Source organism: Chamaea fasciata, unplaced genomic scaffold (genome assembly GCF_029207755.1).
Source record: "Chamaea fasciata isolate MVZ Bird 193981 ecotype frontalis unplaced genomic scaffold, bChaFas1.0.hap1 SCAF_12, whole genome shotgun sequence".
Classification (NCBI taxonomy): Eukaryota; Metazoa; Chordata; class Aves; order Passeriformes; family Sylviidae; genus Chamaea; species Chamaea fasciata.
Genome location: NW_027094097.1, coordinates 5,859,502 through 5,878,768, shown reverse-complemented (window position 1 = coordinate 5,878,768; position 19,267 = coordinate 5,859,502). Strand labels below are relative to the sequence as shown.

The window sequence follows — 19,267 nt, the reverse complement described above, 5'->3', positions numbered from 1 at the left end:
GCGGCCCCGCCGTGCCCCGCTCCCCCGGCGGTGACGGTCCCCCCGCCTTTGTCGGGCGGGCAGCAGCGGCCGGTCCGTCCGTCAGTCCGTCCGCGCCGGGCGCGTGGCTCCTTTGTGTACAGCAGCTGCTCCTGAATGCGGAGGCAAAGCCTGTGGCTTGGCACTGAGCTTTTAAAAAACAACAGCCCTCCCTCCCTCCTTCCCTCCTTCCCTCCCTCCCTCCTTCCCTCTCCCTTGCCCTCCCTCCTTCCCTCCCCTCCCCTCCTCCCGCCGAGGTGGACGGGCACCCACCTGGGGTCCGCTGCCCACCTCTCCTCTCATCCTCCTCTCTTCTTCTCCTTGTTTACCTGCACTTTTCCTCCGCCGCTTCCCCCGCTGTCCCCGTCGCCCCCCGGCCCTCGCTTGTCCCCGCTCTCGGGCAGGCTCGGCGCCCCGCAGCTCCGCTCCCTCGGCGGTTTGCCCGTGCCCCTACCCCGGGGAAGGCGCTTGAAGGTGGATCTATTAAACCTCCCGGCGGTCTCTCCAAGTGGACCAAATCTCCAGCATGGATGTAAGATTTTACCCGGCTGCGGCAGGCAGCGCGCTCCCCGGAGACCCCTCCAACCTGGACTTTGCCCAGTGTTTGGGTTACTACAACTACAACAAGGTGATTATTCCTGCGGTGTTAATGCCCGGGCCGCTTGTCCGCGGAGCGGAGTTGGGGCTCCGTCGGGGCGGGGAGGTCGGGGCAGGGGGATGCGCGGAGCCCGGGGCGGGTGCGCCCGCCGCTCTCCGCGGGGCTGGGGGATGCCCGGCCCCGGAAAGTTGTGATCGGCGGGGCCGGGCGGCTCCTCCTGCCGCGGCCGCCGCGGGGCTCGCCCCGGGGAACCTGCCCCCGGGCCGGTGCTCCCGCGGTTCAGAGGGGTGCGAGCGGCAGACGGCCGGGCAGAGCTCGGGGAGGCGATCCTGCTCCCCATGGCCGGCGAACAAAGGCGCGTCCCGAGCGCGCAGCGTTCGCGGTGGGGTCGGGACTTGCCGAACTTTCCCCGGGCGGGAGCCGCGGCGGCTCCCGGAGCGTCGGGCACAGCCCGGTGGGCTCGGACGACCCTGTGAGGAGAGGATGGAGCCTCCCTCTGCTCTGTTCTCTCGGCTCAGTCCGGCTCTGTCGTGGCCAGTTCCTAACTGGAGGATTATCCAAGCGGGAGGATTATCTAAAAGTGCATCAGCTGCTGGTACAGGAGGGTGACTAACGCTCCGCTTTGGCGAGGGCTGTCAGAGAAGTTGCAGTACCACTTCTGTCTATTCACACCTCTGCGGCATGTACGGTGCTTGGAGTAAACGTTACAGTCAGAAGCAATAGTCATTTCCCAGTGTCTCACCTTCGTTTACAGAAATATGTTTTAATAATACGGGGATGATTTGTTTCACAAATTACCCAAATCTGGGAAAGGCAAAGTTGAGAATGACACTGTGACTCATGCTATTTTGAAAAAGACTTAGCTGTTTGCACTGTGATGTGTCAATAGCACATTGAGCTATTAGCACTGGGCCCTCACACATGCACATAAAGATCCCTTTCACACTGTGTTTTTCCTGGTGCTATGTTTGTCCAACCTCTGGGGCCTTTTGTGAGGCACTGCATGAGATGCTGGGGAAAAGAAGGGTGCTGCATGAAGCCTGAACTTACATTAAATCCTGGTGGTTTTTTATTTTTTATTTTTTTTTAAATCCTTTCCAAATGAAGAGATAAACTTTGCTGAAATACAAAGCTCACTTTCAGGGAGAGAAGTAACGTGGGTTCAAATAGATTCAGTAGCTGGAGAAAACTTTCTCCTAGACAGATCGCGCCTAGGTAGGCGTCGTGCGTGGACTCCTGTGTCGCTCCTGATGTCCATCGGAGCCCCTGCTCCTGAAGTTTGGCAGGCGGGCCGCGGTGTCCGGCAGTGGTGTCCGACCGTGTCCAGCCCATCGCGGTGTCCGGCCGTGTCCGGCCCATCGTCGTGTCCGGCCGTGTCCAGCCCATCGCGGTGTCCGGCCGTGTCCGGCCCATCGCCGTGTCCGGCCGTGTCCAGCCCATCACGGTGTCCGGCCGTGTCCAGCCGATCCCGCTGTCCGGCCCATCACGGTGTCCGGCCGTGTCCAGCCGATCCCGGTGTCCGGCTCATCGCGATGTCTAGCCGTGTCCGGCGGTGTCCGGCCGTGTCCAGCCGTGTCCAGCCGTGTCCAGCCGTGTCCGGCCCATGGCGGTGTCCAGCCGTGTCCGGCCGTGTCCGGCCCATCGCGGGGTCCAGCCGTGTCCGGCCCATGGCGGTGTCCAGCCGTGTCCGGCCGATCGCGGTGTCCGGCCGTGTCCGGCCCGTCGCCGTGTCCGGCCGTGTCCAGCGGCGCCGGCGGGGCGCGCTCGGCCGTTCCGCGCATGCGCCCCGCGCGGGGCGCGCGGCTTTGTTACCGCGGGTGGAGGACACACGGGGCATGAATTAAAAATGAAATGTCAGCCCCAACTCTGGGTGCTGCTAAGGACTCCGGGAGCTCTAAAATGCCTCGGAAATGTCCGCTGTTGGCTGGACAAGGCGGCTAATTTTGGAAACTTGCAGCTCTTACTGGCCGCCAGTATGTTTACTGTAAATTTCACTTGTTCTGTGACTTTCCTGTGTTGTGCACGGCGTGCATTTAATTCAGGCTCAGGTACAAGTTACTCTATGGGCTCTTTCCAATTTTTTTTTTCTTTTTTTTATGCATCCAAAATTTTTAATATCTTCTGAATATCAGTAGTTTCTTGTGTCCATTAACTTGCTGCTAGTGCACAGTTACATATAACCTTTTAACTGTATTTCCAATCCTTGTACAATGAGAACAGAGCGTGCATTCAGAAAAAGTCAAAAGTAACTAACTTTTGGCCTATTCAGAAACACATTTCAGTTGCTGTACTCCTGAATATAATTTTGGCAAGTACCTCGTAGGCCAGGCTTCCAGTCTGCAGCAGAAAATATTTCAATTAACAGAGTACAGCTCATGATGCTTGTGTCTCATAATAGATATCTTTGTATGCAAACGGCCTGATCTGGAGCAGGCTGACACACGCAGAATTGTGTTGCTGTTGCTGTGAGCTCTTCATTGGCTCAGCTGGGAAAACAGCAATGTGGTGTACAGGTGTTTCAAGGACAGAAGAAGAATTTGTGAATGAGTTCCTGGAAAGGAGGGTCCTAACTGTGTTAATCTAATCTCATTTTATGCATTGTTTATAATCTGTAGTTATGGGAGTCACTGTAAATTTGGGTTTTTAAAAATTATTCTGATAAAGAGAGTACATCTATTTTGATATCTTGCCTCCCTGCCTTGCTTTCCTTGTCATGTGTCATTTTCCCTGTGTTTCTAAGGAAAATAAATGATTGTTCTGTTAGGTACTGGGATGACCAGAAGGCACTGGAAAAAAGGGCTGAAATATTTACTCTGCTGAAGTAAATGGGAGAACTGTTATTGATTTCACTAGGGACAGTATTTCACCTCAAGTCTTTCTGAAACTCATTTGAGTGTCCTGCCCACTCATCCATGCCTGCTTCATTGTTAGGAGCTGAATCCATATTCTCCTTGTGACAGTGACATTGCCTGTGACAACTGCCGGGAAGCAGCATGATGGCAAAAGTAAACAGGCTACGTGGTTGTATATATGTGCAAAAGCAGAATTATTTATGTGAAAATATTCTCAAGATCATTAGGACGTAGAGTTGATGGCATATGGCCTGCCTGTGGAAGATTGTATCTTACATCATAGTGTCTAAAAATATCAACTATAAAGCCTTCCAGTGCAAATACATCGCACCCAGTGAGACAATGCCGCCTTCCACCTGCGTGCTTTAAACAGAATTTCCCAGGACTGTAGGACTTTTTTTTCCTTCCGTGGGTACAACACTGGCAGGAATGTGGCAGAATGACCCGTGAACCCCCAGGCTGGACTTGGGATATCAGGGTGCCCTGTGAGGAAGGGTCTGGGGTGGGAGGGGAACTGCATCCTGAGTCCTGGGTTTGGAACCAGGCATGCTGAGGAGCTGTCCTGGTCCTGACCTGCAGGTAGCCTTCAGCTGGATTCCATCCCAGCTGCTTTCTAAGTGCAATGTCCTGCTTTTGTAATCGGTGCTCAATACTGGATAAGAAGACCTAGGCGTAAGGGGTGCCATCTTGGGTGTTTTGGAGGAGAGTTAGTGTTGAGTACTTGACAGGTGTTTGAAAACTGACTGATGTACATATGCATCCTGGCCATCATTGGTAGTAAAGCAGTTTCTAGAAGATTCCTTGGGATTGCTTTTGGTGGGATGGTGCAACATGGTGTGCACATGTAGAGGGCAAAGGAGGAAATGTGGACACAGAAGTGCAGTGATTTGGGCAAGGTTACACAGTCGGTCACTGACATAATCAGGGCCACAACCAAGGTATTCTGAGATTCAGTCCAGTGGTTTATGCTGAATCTCATTTACTCTAATAGGATTACTTACATGTTTAAAGTAAAGCATGTGCTTAAGTGCTTTTCTGGATCAGGGCCATATTTGATAAGTTTTCAGTCCTGATGTGAGAGTACATAACTTGACCCTGCATGTGTCTGGCTGGTGGTGGTTTGGGATAACAGTGATCCACTTCTGCTTCATGGAATTGCACAAGTCAAATCATGGTTTGCCTGCTTCTAGAAGTATCCTGCTGCAGTATACTAAAAAAAAAATCACCAAAGAGGAGCTATAAAAATTACAGAAAGTTGAAAGAGACCAGCTGTTGTAAAACATTCTGCTTCTGTTTTGAGCCCTTTTATGGTTCTGCAGATGGAGAATGATTTTGGACATTCAGTACAGTTGAGTAGCTTTTTCTAAACAAACTTTTTCACTTATTGAGTAAATTATATGTCTTGTACTAAAAATATTTAGGGAACTGGTATTCATCCTGGCATATATATCCATGTATATTTTTAAGGAACTGTAATTCTTATAATGTCATTTGTAAAACATGAAAACTCCAAAACCTAAATACATACAGCTCAGTGCTTGAGTTATCATATTAAATTCCAGAATCCTTACTTCATTACTTAGCTGCCTGCATTTTTATAATGTTTATCTCTACTACACAGATTGTCCTTGAAGGATACAAATTTCAAACATACATACCTTAATTTAGGCACTACCGTACATATAAGATTGTCAGAGCTTGATGTTTTTGACTGAAATATTTTTCATTTTACAAAGGAAGCTAAGGAAGTTTATCTTGTTCTTCCAGAGGTAAAGCAAAGACAGCAGCAGTTTAGTAGCAGCTAAACTGGGGCTCTAACTCATTCCTATTAGCGTGTGTTGTTAGGAAAAAGTGGATTACAGTTATGCAAATAATTTAAAACTACTCTTCTTGCAAATTTAGTGTGGCTCTATATGCATAGGTTTTCCTCTCCTGCAGCAGATGGTGAGAGACAATGGGTGCATGTATGTTGCTAAGATAGAAAGCTCCATGCTCACTCATCAGCTGCCCTGCAAATATGCTCATTTACATCTGGGCTCTGCTCTGGTGCAGACGGGGCAGCCTCAGCTGCTCTGTGCTGTGGTGGTGTGTGTGTATCCACAGCCTGACCATGGCAGAGGTGGCCCCAGCTGATGGGAGAGGTCCACAAAGCACCAGGAAGCTCCCAAAAAGTAGAGATGTTTAGTAGAGACACAATTACAGGTCTTTTTGGAGACAGTTTAGGCAGGGGAGTGGGAACTTTCTGTCGCAGCATCAACTCAGTAAATGACATTTTATTACCAGTATTTTTCAGCTGATCTCCTGGCACATGTGGCAAGTGTGCTGAACTGCTTCTTTCCCAGAACAACCAGCTCCTGCCTTGGGTATCTCAAAACATTAGTAGGCAACTACTGCCAGGGAGCAAAAAAGTTCCCAAAATATGTGTCTGTCTAGTTCAGCACTAGAATTGTTGGATATATAATTCCTAGTCCCTGGAAGAGGAAGTGAAATGGTCTTATGAGTACGTTCACCAGAATGGGGATTATAATTTGTGTCATCACCCCACCTTGCATTATGCTGTTTTGCAGGCACAGTCATCCCTGAGGTTTTCTGACGTAGCTGAAGAGTTGGCTGTGAAACAGGAAACCCCTGGATGCCACAACTGGGCAAGAACCTGTGGTGCTCAGAATGAACACTTGTAGTGGGGACACTGATTGGATTGTGCAGTGTACAATTTTTCTGTAGCTCAGATAATGCAGCTCCTATACTGAATGCACCATTTGTTGGTTGAGAGTTGATTGTATACAAAATATACGTTGTAGAAATCAATTTTTAGAAATATTTTTTAGATGTTTTCATTAAAGTGGGTTACAACCATATCAGTAAGATGCTTGCAATAATGTACAGTAATACATGAAGAGCTTGAATTTAATGCTTAGGAGATCTTTAGAATACGTAAGGTATATGTGGAAATCGCTAGTAGGTGGAGTTTTTAAAATAGTGATATTTAGTAGGAATCACAACTCTGGGGTGTGTGCCCCCTGGACATGGAGACGCACTGTACACCTCTGGCTTTGGAGTGAGGAAACATTGACCAAATCCACGGGAATGACAAGAACCTCATGCCCGTAGTACCACCCATAGTACACCATGTTGTGCTTCACAGACAGGTACCCAGTCCAGCCTAACCTTATAATGAATTATTGCAAATTTATAATGAAATCTATACTAGAAACATAGAAAATACCAGGCTCTGTTCTTTAGATACTCTAGAGGAGGCTCTCACTTGTGTGGTTCATTTGTTGCAGTTTTGTGCAGTGTCTGAGAAAGCGAGGCCAGTCAAACTGTGACCCGTGGTTTGTGCTGCAGCTTTTATTACGTTTACAGTTAATACATGCTTGTGTATTTGTTGAATTCTGATACTCCCTTATAAACCTAAGTAATGCCATTGAATGATGATGATCAAATTTAAGAGGAGAAGAATCTGTACAGCACTAATCCTACCTTTTTATCTGTAATCACATTTCTACTGCCGTAAAATTGAGTACTGTTATACAGACCTAATGGCAGGGTTGAATTTTCAAATGCTTCACACTCTTATCTGATAGCTGTGTTCTGTACTGTTACCTGTCTGTGTGATGTATTTATAGAGTGCCAGTCACCATAGTATCTTTGCAATGATTGCTACCAAAATTGAGAACTCTGAGGTGAAAATCTAATCAGGACTTTAGATAACAATGTCACACAAGAGCCTTCTGGTCTTTGCCTCTGTGCTCTGTTCAGATGAAGACTTAGATGAGATCATGCTTGCTGCCATGTTATTCATTATTTATTTTTGTAACAAGATTTCTGTTTCACATCTTTTCCACTGCATGTTAGCATGTGTCAAAACAGTCCAAATCCTGTTCTGAATGTATTCTCTCTGTTTATTCCTGACACAATGTATTGAAAATCACATGGCATTGCAGGGCAGGTGAATTATTAAAGCCAAAAGGGGACACTGTCATTACACAGGTGCTTCTGCCATGGGTAGCTTGAATATCCAAACAGATGTTTTCATGAACTTCTTCATTCACTTCATGGTAATGCATGGATTAGCTGAAAATATTATTTTCACCACATTAAAAATAAGCGAGTCTTATGAGCAGAGTGCTGGAAGTATGATTGACCAGTGCTGCAGACTGAATTGTGTTGGAAAAGATGTGCTACTGAAACTAGACATTGTTATTTTATTATTGAAAATGGAAATTGTTTTAAGCAAACAGTTCATCTAGTTTCCAGTTTGTTTGTATGGTTCATGTTCCAGCTCTTGGCATCAGTGTTTGCTGTTTATTCCTGCATGACCAGTTTGCCCAGCAGCCACGTTTGGTTGAAAAGCTCCATATCAAGAAGGAAAAGAAAAGCAATTCATTCTCAAAAACTGCAAGTTGAAAGTATCCCTTGTATCAAAGTGATTTTTACATCCATGGAAGACCCATCCAATGTGGGCATCTTTCACTTACTGGCATGTGCATTGGATCAGGCCTGACCTTGGTTTTTCATGGGAGAAATTTTTATCAATTCCATGTTTTATTTTCTCTGTTTTAAAGTAATAGCCCTTCTTACTGTCTGGGTCACTAGAGCCACATATTATCATTCCTTGCCAAAGACATGTGAGAGCCGAGACTAACATGGAAAAGAGTGGGTTGTGACATAGGTTAACAACAGAGGGTGTTTTGGGATGAAATGCCAGGACTTGGGCTGGTAACCTCTGAAATAAGGGATCAGAGGTCTCAGCTGCTGGCTGGGGTGAGAGCTGCAGAGGCAGCAGCACAGGGATCTCCTCACTTTCCTCATCTGCTTTACCACGAATGTGATGGTTCTGTTAAATCATTATGGTAAAGCAGAACATTTCTCAGACAGATCCATTTGCATTTGGATTTTCCTTCTCTACAGCGCATATTCTGAAGAGTTCTGATCAACTGGGCAACCTAACAAAAGGCTGGAAATACATAAATGGTAGGATTTGTGGAAAATGAAGTCTACGTGCAGATGGTTGAGGTCACTTGAGGCGAGGTATCTTCATCTCTCCATTTGATTTCCTTAAGAAATTTTGTCAATTGAAACTCTGCTGTGTTTGGCATTCCACGTAGTTATAGTTAATATTGTAATTCTTTAAACAGTTAATATGAGAGAAATTAGATAGTGACCTAAAATCTAAATAGTTTTAGACATCCACATTAGTAAAGTCTGGATTTTTTGTTTGTTTTGGGGTGGGGCTTTGTTTGTTTGTTTTTGTTGTTGTTGTTGTGGGGGGCTTGTGCATTTTTTGCAAGGAAACAACATGAACTTTATGAATCATCCTTGCTATCCCAATGGGACAACGCCTGTATTCAAAGTCACTGAATTATATAAAGGTTTTTAGGATCAGGACATATTTAAACACCTCAATATTGATTAACTGTCTAATTTTGATATGAAAATGGTGCTAAAACCATGAAGAAATCAATTGCTGAACGTTGAAGTAGCTTATTTTCAGAGCAGATCATATTTATCTGCTGTTCTTTTTATGCTACTCTCTTTATGGTTGTAAGGCTTATACAAATAGTGGAATTTTGAATGGTTTAGGATACTGTATTTCAGTATTTGTTACTAATAAAATTTGTTCGTGATAAAATGCTTTTTTTAAACTGTACTTTTATCAGTAAACTGCTTACCTGATAGGGGATTGACAGTCCCCTATTTACATTCTTTAAATAAAGAAGAATTTCATTAGGCATGGAAAAACAATCATTTTGTTTGCTTTAGTAGGTCAATGCTGTTACTTTTGTGGGTTCCTGGAAAGCATGTGGCTGAAATGAATGATGATAATCGGTGGTGGCCGTGTAAATATGGACATATTGTGCTATTGATTGTTGTAGCAAAAAACTTGGTAGTTGTGGTTTCCTACCACAACCCAGCATGTTTCTTTCTTCTGCTGTTGTTTTGCTTGATACAGTTTGAAATATGTAGTATATTTTGTATTTAAAAAAGCCTATTCTATACACGTGGTAAAAACCCCACAATTTTATGAAGCATTCCCTGCTCTTTTTCACAGCAGAACTTTAGATACAGACAAGACTGATCTCAAAACTACACTGGACAAACCATTGATGTAAATACGCTGTGAGGTGCAAACACAAGAGCTTAGTATAGATTTGGACTACAAAGCAGTCATGACAGTAAATAACATGTTTATGCCTACGTGACTTTCTGTTTGTGGTTTTATGAGTGTCCAATTGCTGTATTGCGAATTATAAGATGAAGTAATTTGTATCAATTTATTTTGTCCTGCCAAATAATTTGCAATTTCAGGATATTGTTAAATAAAAGGATTTAACAGATGCTTCTGCTGTCCTTTCCTCCTGACGTTTTTAAAACCTACTTAGAGCTATCTTTATGCTCCCGTGGTGGTGCAGCTGAGACCCAAGGAGAGCATGTGGAGTGGTAAATCAGATGTTATGTCACACAGGGCAGCCAGGCTTCCTAAACAGTGGCTTGCATCACTGCTTCCATGATAGAGATCTACCTGCTGTTTGTGACAGAGCAGAAGTGCCTTTGTTTCATTCTCATACCTTCATCTTAGCCTCTTTTCCCATAATAGCTCTGTGCTGGGGTCTTGGGTGATGCTTGTAAGGTGCACTGGGTATTGTGTGGCTTGTTGTAATTGTTGTTTCAAGGATGTGACAAGCCCTGTGTGTGTGCAGTCTCAGTCCCCGTGGTTGTCTCACCTGGGTCTGCGTCCAGCGCTCAGAGTCAGCCGTCCCTGCGTGTCGGTGGCTGCAGCACAGTGTGCGGTGCCCCCTGCTCTCCCTGTCCTGCCTCATGGACACAGTGCCTTGTTCTGAGATCCTCCCTTTCTGCAATCAGCTCTGTGGGTGCCTTTGCTCTGAGAGGGCTCCTGGAGTGTGCTCTGCCTCAGCACATTCCTTGGGAGGCGTTCTCATCTCCCTGTGGCTCTGCTGCGTGCTCTGGCTCGGGCACGCTGGCTGATGGCACATACCAAAAACCTGACATTCTTGGAGCCACCCACAACTGGGACAGAATCTGTGTGCAGCTCAGACTGATTCAGGTGAAAGACAGGCAGTGTAATCTAGGGCTAAATAATGACTCAGAGTGATTAATCAGAGATCGTATGAAAGGAAAATATGTTCATTAAATACCTACTCAAGCTGGCAAACAAACAGCACTTCTGTGTTGTGCATACACAGATGTGTGGTATGGCCAGTGTGCAGCTTAGAGATCAATCTTGCCCTTCCGCCTGTAATTCTTCACAACAAACAGCTATAGAATGGTAGTGTGAGCCTCTGTGTTTATTTTGCCTCAGTCTGCAGCTATAGGTTGCCCAGTTTAAGTAGCAAACTGGTTTTCTAAATTTAGTTGGCAAACAACTTGTGATAGGATAGCAGCCTTTTTCTGTCTTCTCTGCTAGAAAGTGTTTGAGTAGGGATGGTGAAGATTGGCTTTGACTTCTATCAGCACAAATATACTGCTGGTGATAACATATCATAGGAGTAGTCTGCCTATCTCCTGTATTCTTGTCTCTAGTAAATAGCAATTTTTCAAGGGAGGTCTCAGAATTTACCCTTCTGTTAATAGTCTGGTGGAGAGTTTACATACCAGAAAAGAATCCCGATTCTTCACTTGATAACATATTAAAGGGTTGTTTTTTTTTTTATTATTTTTTTTTCCCGAGGTTTGTGCTGGGTTTTGTAAAGAAAATTGGCAACTATTGCTTGTAATACATGTAACTAATAAATGTGAAATTGAAAACGTGACTCTTGGACAGTCACACATTTTTAAAGCTCAGACAGTGTGTATTGGTCAGTACCAGTTCTAGCACAGTTCCACTGCTTGGAAAAATGTGGGGAGGGGCACTTTGCTCCTGCAAATTGGTATTTGCTCCTGCACAGAGTACCTGCATTAGGATACAAACCTCTTCTTTGGAGATCACGGGGCTACATATGATGGCTTGTAACTTTTGGATTGCTAACTAACTGAGTTCCATTATAGAGCACTCTGCATCATATTCTGTGTCACTCGTGTGTTTATGCAGAATTATTTCTAAATAGAAGCTTTTAAGGTTATTCCATCATGAGGCATAAGTGAGAGACAGTGATAAAAAGCTTGATTCATTATGACTAACTGCAGGTGAACACTGTTATGCCTCGTTCTGAGTGTTTCTGTGACTCAAAAAGGACTCCATTAAAATACCATGACGTCAATGGAGTATTTTAAATGCATATGAAAGGATAGAGTCTAGAAATCCTAATAATATAAATATCTATCCATATACTGTTAGACTAAATAAAGTATTTGTAGATCTCTTCTGAGTTTCATTTATTCCCTGCGTGGGTGAGATCTGATATAAAGGATACATTTTGCTTTCTGCTCCCCCAGATGTTACCCTTTTTCTTTTAAAATGAATGTGAAAGTAAAAGAAGGAACAATATCCATGGAGGAAAGTTATTCTGGACCTTCAGACTCATTAAATCAGATTGATACTTTGCAGCTACAGTGAGTACAACCAATGCACCACCAATCTGACAAAGCATTTTAACAGTGAGAAATCTTTATTCTTCTTTTTAATGATTTTTTTCAATTCTTCTTATTTTGCTCATTCTTAGAGCTTTGCTTCATCTTCCACACTTCTGTGGTAGGAAGCAGTCTTTGCATTATTTGCTGCCAAAAGAAATGGCCATTTGTTGATTTAAAAGTATAGAAAAAGGGATGTGAAACACCTTGGGGAGAAAGAGGGAATAGTGGCTTGGGAGGACTACTAAATATTTACAATTTGAAGATCAAGTGTGTTCAGTCTCTCTGAGTTCTTAAACATCTTTCTTTTGTTGGTGAGAAGCAGGAGTAAAAGGGGGTGAAAATACATATTATTCCCATTTAAAAAAAAATCCCTACATTTTAAAGAACTGATCTTTGTTTCTCATTTGGTCAGAAGAAAGAGGCAGGTTCATCTTTGCTTCCCTGTTCAGTTTGTTTGTGGCACCCAAGCAAAGGCGCTTCTATCTGCAGTCTTTTTCCCCAAAACTCAAGTATCCAGGGATCTTTGAATGCAGAAATAAGAAGATTTTAGGTGATGAAGCTCAGTATGTATGCTAGAGTAAGGCCAGTTGCTTATTGATCCCAGCTACTGAAGTTTTCCCTGTGAAGCTGATTTATGTTTATCTTAAAAAATAATCAATCAGTGAGACAAACTGAACTTCATGTAAGAACTGATTTAAAACATATTCAGCTTTTTTTTTTTTTCATCCTTACTTTATAAGGAAATCTTCTGTGGTTTCAAAAGGAAAGGGTGCAGTCCTGCTCTTGCACATAGGAATATACTCTATATGAACAAGAGAGTTGAATCTGCTCTTGACTTGAGCTTCATGAACTTGCTGGGAAAAATTCAGCTCAGAGGGTGTATTTTGAAATAGCAGTTTCTTGGGCACTGAACCATTCATTTCCTAAAAGGATAAAGCCAGTCCTTTACACCTGCTGAGGAGACAAAGGAATCAGTGCTGCTGCTGCTGTGTGGTGTGAGGCCAGGCTGCAGCGTTGGTGTGAACTCCGGCTGGTGGAAAACACCACTTCTGCTGGGCCTTTTGTCCCTACCAGAAGCAACACATTGGTCTCACTGGTTTTGTCTGTGCTTTTACTAAATAAATGAAGGATTATTATGTTTTCTCTGGCTGAGATACCAAACAAAAATGGAGGAAAATGCTACATTCAGCTGAGAAGGTGTAGATAATCTTCATATCTGAAGCACGAAAGGCTGACACACAAAATTGCAGGTCTGGCAGAAAAGTTTAGCGTTTTTTTTTCTTTTTTTATAAGTACCTTATACTGGAGAATTTCTTTTTCTTAAGAGAAGAAGACATAAGGGACAGTATCTACAGCCTAACAGTAATAATGGAAAGAGCAGGGTGAGAAAGAAAACAGTGTTGTTCCAAGCATGGCTGTATAAACACTGTCCAGGAGCTTAGATTGAGACTGAGAGGAAAGCCGTTCTCTCCAGAGGATTGAGCTGCTGAGGCAGCCTTCACATAGGGAAGGAGCAGTAATCACTTAAGGCTCAGGGTTGATGCTAAATGTCGTCTGGTTGGGTGAAACAGAAGCCATGGGGCTGGCTGTACCTTTAATCTTGTTTAATGTTGTTCTCCTGGGTTTCATCTTTACATTCCTAAATATGTGATACTGAATTTGTGTCCTGCACAAATTGTGTTATGTGAGCCTTACAGTGAGTCTGTGAGACTCTGGTCAGGGTAGCCACAGATGGGATAGTTACTCACACACTTAATAACAACTTTGGAGTATTGCATATCAGCTAGAAAAGGAAAATTCATGTCCAAAGTCTAATTATATAGCGGAAAACAATTAGAAATGAGATTTATAGCTGGTGGTTATCTAGTATCTCTAAGTAAATGTGGAGAGACTATCAGTTCTTCTTTCAGAAATGGTGAGCTTTTCCTTGGTGGCAATGAGGAGGGAGGAAAAGGCCTTTAAGCATCTGAGGTGGTGGAACAATGCACATCTGGAACCTTGACAATCTCTAGAAGTGTGGTATTAAATCATTAGATGGTTTGTCTTGATGTGGGTGTTTTGCAAGCGCACATCAGGTAATCATCTGCTTCCTCACCTTCATGCTCTGCTAGCTGGTAGCTGCCTCAGTTTTTGAGAACACAGCATTCCCAGGAAATATGCTTTGTACTGGATCTTGTGGTGTTCATTTGTATTCTATTTTTAGTTCAGTGTAAAAAAAAAATAACCGCATACTTACTTATCTACTCTTTTAGGGAACTTTCCACTATTAGCATTATATCTTTCTTACTGATGTAATGATTTTTTCCCCTGTGTGTCCTTTTCCAGGCCCGCTACATGATAGAAAAATGTGGGCAGTGTGTTTTTTCATTTTAAAAAAAGATAAGCTGTTGGCTTCTTGAAATGGTCATCTAATTGGAGTATATAAAATTGAAGCTTCATCCAAGTAGTTTTCTTTGAAAAATCACATGAAATAAAGGCAAAGCTGCAGAAGTTGCATGTCAACAAACAGTATCTTGAGAATTCTTCAGCTGGAGTGGAATCAGTTTAGTTACTGTTTCCAACAGCAAGGGCCCAAGTGTGTGGCACAAAGACCTGGTAGATCACAGATCTCTTTGAAAGCCTCTCATTCATAGCACTGGACGTGACACACTGATGTAATCTGGAGGTAATCATTTGGCTGAACTGGTTCTGAGTTTCAGACTCAAAAAATCTGTAGATTAATATCAGAAGTTCAGAAAAATGTAACAATAGTAAATACCTGCTAGTTCTGAGGTTTTAAGAATTAGATGGCTCCTTCCGAACACTGGTAGCCTCATGTTTAGGTATCTGATTATTGGCATTTGCCCCATGATTTTGTGGGAATTACTGAGCTCTGAAATACACTGTGAAGATGTGCTGCTTGGTTATAAGGCACTTTAATTGCAAAAATCTTATTGTCAAATTTCATTGTTGCTAGTTTTTAATATGTCCCAAGACAAGTATATTAATTTTGTGCTATTAAAGTGTGATTAAAAACCGGTATAGTTTTTTTTTTTCCAAGAAGATTCTAGCTTTGTCTTTTTTGAAGAATAGGTTGAAATAATTGAAAGTTAAACTTTAAAGCAGCTGATTTAAAAGTTTTCTTCAAAACCTCTATTGTCCGAAGTAATTTTTCTTCCTACTTTGGCTGCTGAGTACTAACAGTGGGATTTTATTTATTTATGCTTGTGCATCAGAATGGGTAATGAAGTATTTTATCTGGGTGAAAGAAAGATTATTTTTCTTGTTAAGTGGATTTTAGAAAAGGGAATATGTGGGGCTTTTGTAGCATCCCAGACCCCTGAAGCTTGATGGCAACGCATTTATCCTTGGCCTAATGTGTCAAGCACTGGTTTTGGTGAGTGGTTTGAGATATGGGCTGGGGTCTGACTGCCAGGGAAGCTCTTGGCAAGGACCAGCGGGTCCTGGTGAACTGAAATGTGAAAGCCTGGAGTGAGAGCCTGCACAGTGGTCAGTACCTGACACACCTGCCCTGTGTGATCAGAGGCTCAGGGACCAGGGCTTGACCAACGTGGAGAAGGAAAGACTTCAGGAGACTTGACAGCATCCCCTCTACTTGTGAGGAGATGAGCCAGGCTCTGCACAAGGGCTCATGGTTGGAGGCTGAGCAGTAACAGACACAAGCTGAAAGGGGAGTTTCAGGCTGGATAAAAAGAGGAAAAAAAAACCACTTTGAGGATAACAGAGTGTTGGAAGAGGTTGCCTGAAATCCTTGATGGTTCTTAAGACCTGACTGATGAAAAGCCCCAAGAAAGAAGTTTCTCAGTTTGGTGTGGCCTGTACTTTGGGCAGAGGTCAGATTCGGGTTCTCCTGATGTTCCTTCCTAAGGCTGCATAAGGTGAACAGGCAGCAAAGATCAATTTGATCCTCCTTGCACTGTTGTAGAAAATCAGTTCTGGAAGGGTGGCATTGCCTCAGCCTTTGCCTGGCAGGCCCTGCAGTGGGAGAATGAAGCAGTTGTTTCACATCCAGGATAACCATCTCTGCTCTGCTGGGGAGGAGTTTGCCCTCAAGTGGGAGTGAGCTGGTCACTGTGACCTGTCAGACCATGGTGATTTCATACAGCTGTCTGGATCCATCTGCCTTTGCATATTAACTCATGACATCCTAAAACAAATGATTTTTGTTTAGCTCCACGTAACCTTGCTGTAAGGGATTTCTAAAATGGAGCCCATCAGTTTGGTTTGGCAGCTGTTACAGTGTAGAAAATAAGGGTGTAAAGACTTTATTTGAAACTCCAATCTGGTATAGGTGTCACTGGTACCTGTTAGCTTTTCATACATGTGACTTGGCTGTTGCTTCTATAATTAAGTTTTAGAGTTTCTTCTTTCCTTCTTCGGAATTCCATCCACGTGATAATTCAGTTTTTATTCTCTATAGTATTCTTTAGAGAAATTCATCCAAAGGAAGGTAGTTCAAACATCAGAATTTTCTAGGAACCCTGTTGCTTTTGATACCCAGAAAAACAAATCACAGTAGCAGCACGGATTTGGAGATGTAAAGTAGTTTTCCTAAAAAATAGAACTTTATTGTGCACAGCATTCTTGGAAGAAGGTTTTTGAAGGCAGCTTTTAACTTTAGTAGATGTTAATTACTGCATTCTACTTTTTTTCTTCTCCTGTAGTTTCATGCCAGGTGCTGGTTGCATGAACTGAAAAAAGTGTCCATGTGTGAGAGGAGTGGGGAATGTGGTGAAATTTAAAATCATATATTAGATAATTTGATACTTTTCAAAGTCCTGGTTCCAACCTAAATCTTTATGGTATGTAATAGTACCCAAAATGTTCATGTATCGTAGGGGTGTTTTGGATTTCACATTTAAGACACTGGAAAAGGGTCTGATTTTCAGAGGATGGATGTTATGACAGTGAAGCTCTTTAAAACGTCACATGTCCAAACCCCTCCCCAGTCACCACCTGTGTTGTAATAAATTAAGCCTTGACTGGGTAGTGCAGTCTGAGAATAGGAAGTGTGAGAATCATCATGGTAGTGATTCAGACCATTACTACAAGAGAGTGGCCTAATCACATTGCTTTGTTGGGCAGGAAAGGACAGGACCTAAACAGCTGAAATGAAAAAGAACTCATGATTGTCTTCCGAAACCTGAGATTTCACTGTCATTAACACCTGCTCCAAACACTGAAAGTAGTAGGTTGAAAAGAAAGTATCACCACCTTTATATCTTAGTACATTTCAAAGAAACTTTTTTATTCTTATGAAAATATTTTATAATCACATCAGTTTATTAATCAGAAGTAATTAGCTTTTCCAGTTTTACAGATATTTGTCACATAAATCACATACCCTAGGGAATATGGACCAAGACTTCTTACACATGGCAGAAACATGGTGCTGCCTTTGCGGAAATGGTGCTTTCTCTGTGTTCTTTTGTATTAGTTAATAGAAACCCTCTTTGAAAGAAAAAGGATACTCATCAAAGAATGTTTTATGAAACAGAAAAAGAGAACTCATAAACCCTGTTGGATTCCAAGAGTTATTACATTTTACATCATATACAGTTTATTTTTCCAGATGCCACAGTTAAAAATAATGTATTTTTAATATTACTTGAAGGATTCTGCAGATTCATAATCGCACGTGACATGTTAATATCCTCTGCGACATCCTACTGGTCATATCCAACTGTGATAAACAGTTGTGTGTGCTATAAAAGTGACATCTATTATAAAAATAGGGATAATGCAAAAGGATACAAACAATCTCTTAAATTTTTGAAGACGGTTGCAAATCTTGAATGTTAATTTGAAGAAAAAAGTACATGCTAATGCTAAGTTTATGCCTTCAGTTAATATTTCTTTATTCCTTCAGGAAAAAAAAAAATCAAGCAGCTATACTTTAAATGAATTTAATGAACTGCAAAGACTGACATTTTCACTATAAAAGTCACACTTCATTTAATGAAGTAGTTAAATATTGATGCTATATTAAAATACAGGCTGAATAAAAATGACAATATGGTTTTCAAAATAAGAATTTGAGCTGTGTTTTTTCTTGTTATATTGAAAACTTCATGAACTGAGAAAAGGGAAATACAACAGAATATCTCCATAATAAACACAAGGCCCTTTGTTGAAATAACATTAAAGTTGAAAGACCCAAACCTGTAAAAGTAAGGAAATCAAGTCACCATACTCTTACCTCAGCATCTTTTACTTAAACACTGAATGTTTAAATGAGTGGAACCAACAGGATTTTCTAAAATTTAAAAAAAAAAAAACCTTGGAAACAAAGATCTGTGCTACAGGTGGTACATAGAAGGCCTAGACATGTGCTTACACAGGATCAGTAACTATATCATGATACCGTTTGATCTCAGTTCAAAGTAATTGTGCTTTAAGTGCCATGATTTTGATGACAGTATTCCAGCAAAGCTACATTTCCTGTGTTGTGGCTTCCACACATTTCAGTTGGTATAGTTTGAATTTTCAGCTTCATTTCTATACCTGCACTTTCACCATAACATTGGTGGTGGTAAAGGAATATTGCCGACCAACGTGGCTGAGGTGTTTCCCAGCTCCAGCACTCACCTGACGGCAAGGGAAAAAGAAAACAAGGATGAATCTTTCCACAGATGTGAATGGGACCAGTGATTGAGTGATGGCATGATTGTCTTCACTTTGATGGATTGAATTATGTTGTAATGTACTTCATAAAGCTGTACCAATTCTGACATCAGGCTTCTGTGTATAGTAAAACACCGAGGATGACATCTTTGGCTCATTGAAGTCAATGGCAAAACTCACATTAATTTCAGCCGTCTGTAATTTCATTCTCAGTAGCTGACTTATAAAACAATGGCAAATTGATTTAGTACATTTTTTTCCCCTTGGGAAAGAACTCTTCTCTATGTAAAATGATTTGTCTTTTGACTTTCATGCTCTTACTTTGAAAGTATGAATTTTAATTCAGGATAAATACAATCTGATTTCCTTCCCATACCTGTAAGCGTGTAAACATCAAAGGTGATAAAAGAAAGTGGAGATATTTTGAAAGTGGTAGGTTGTACGTATTGTTATATAAACAACTGCTAATTGAAACTGATGATGAGGGAGGCAATTTTCCAGTGGAAGACTGTTGAATTCTTTCTGTGACCAGCAGCTATCAGGTGTGGCCTCTACATGTGTTAGTGGAAATCTGGTATAGGTGTTTGGGGTTTCTTTTCTCCTTACATGCAAACAGTTTTTTTCCTTAAAGCAAAACCAA

General features: G+C 42.4%; 1 protein-coding gene across 2 annotated transcripts in view; it reads left to right on the top strand.

Annotated features, from left to right (window-relative positions):
* Positions 1-267: 267 nt before the first annotated feature.
* The window catches only part of TOX3 (TOX high mobility group box family member 3), a 73,750-nt gene continuing 54,750 nt past the window's right edge, over positions 268-19,267 (top strand). For both annotated transcript variants that reach the window (XM_066194305.1, XM_066194304.1), the window contains exon 1: positions 268-646. In XM_066194305.1, coding sequence (XP_066050402.1) covers positions 545-646 — 102 coding nt within the window. In that variant the 5' untranslated portion in view covers positions 268-544. The remainder of the gene's footprint in view (positions 647-19,267) is intronic.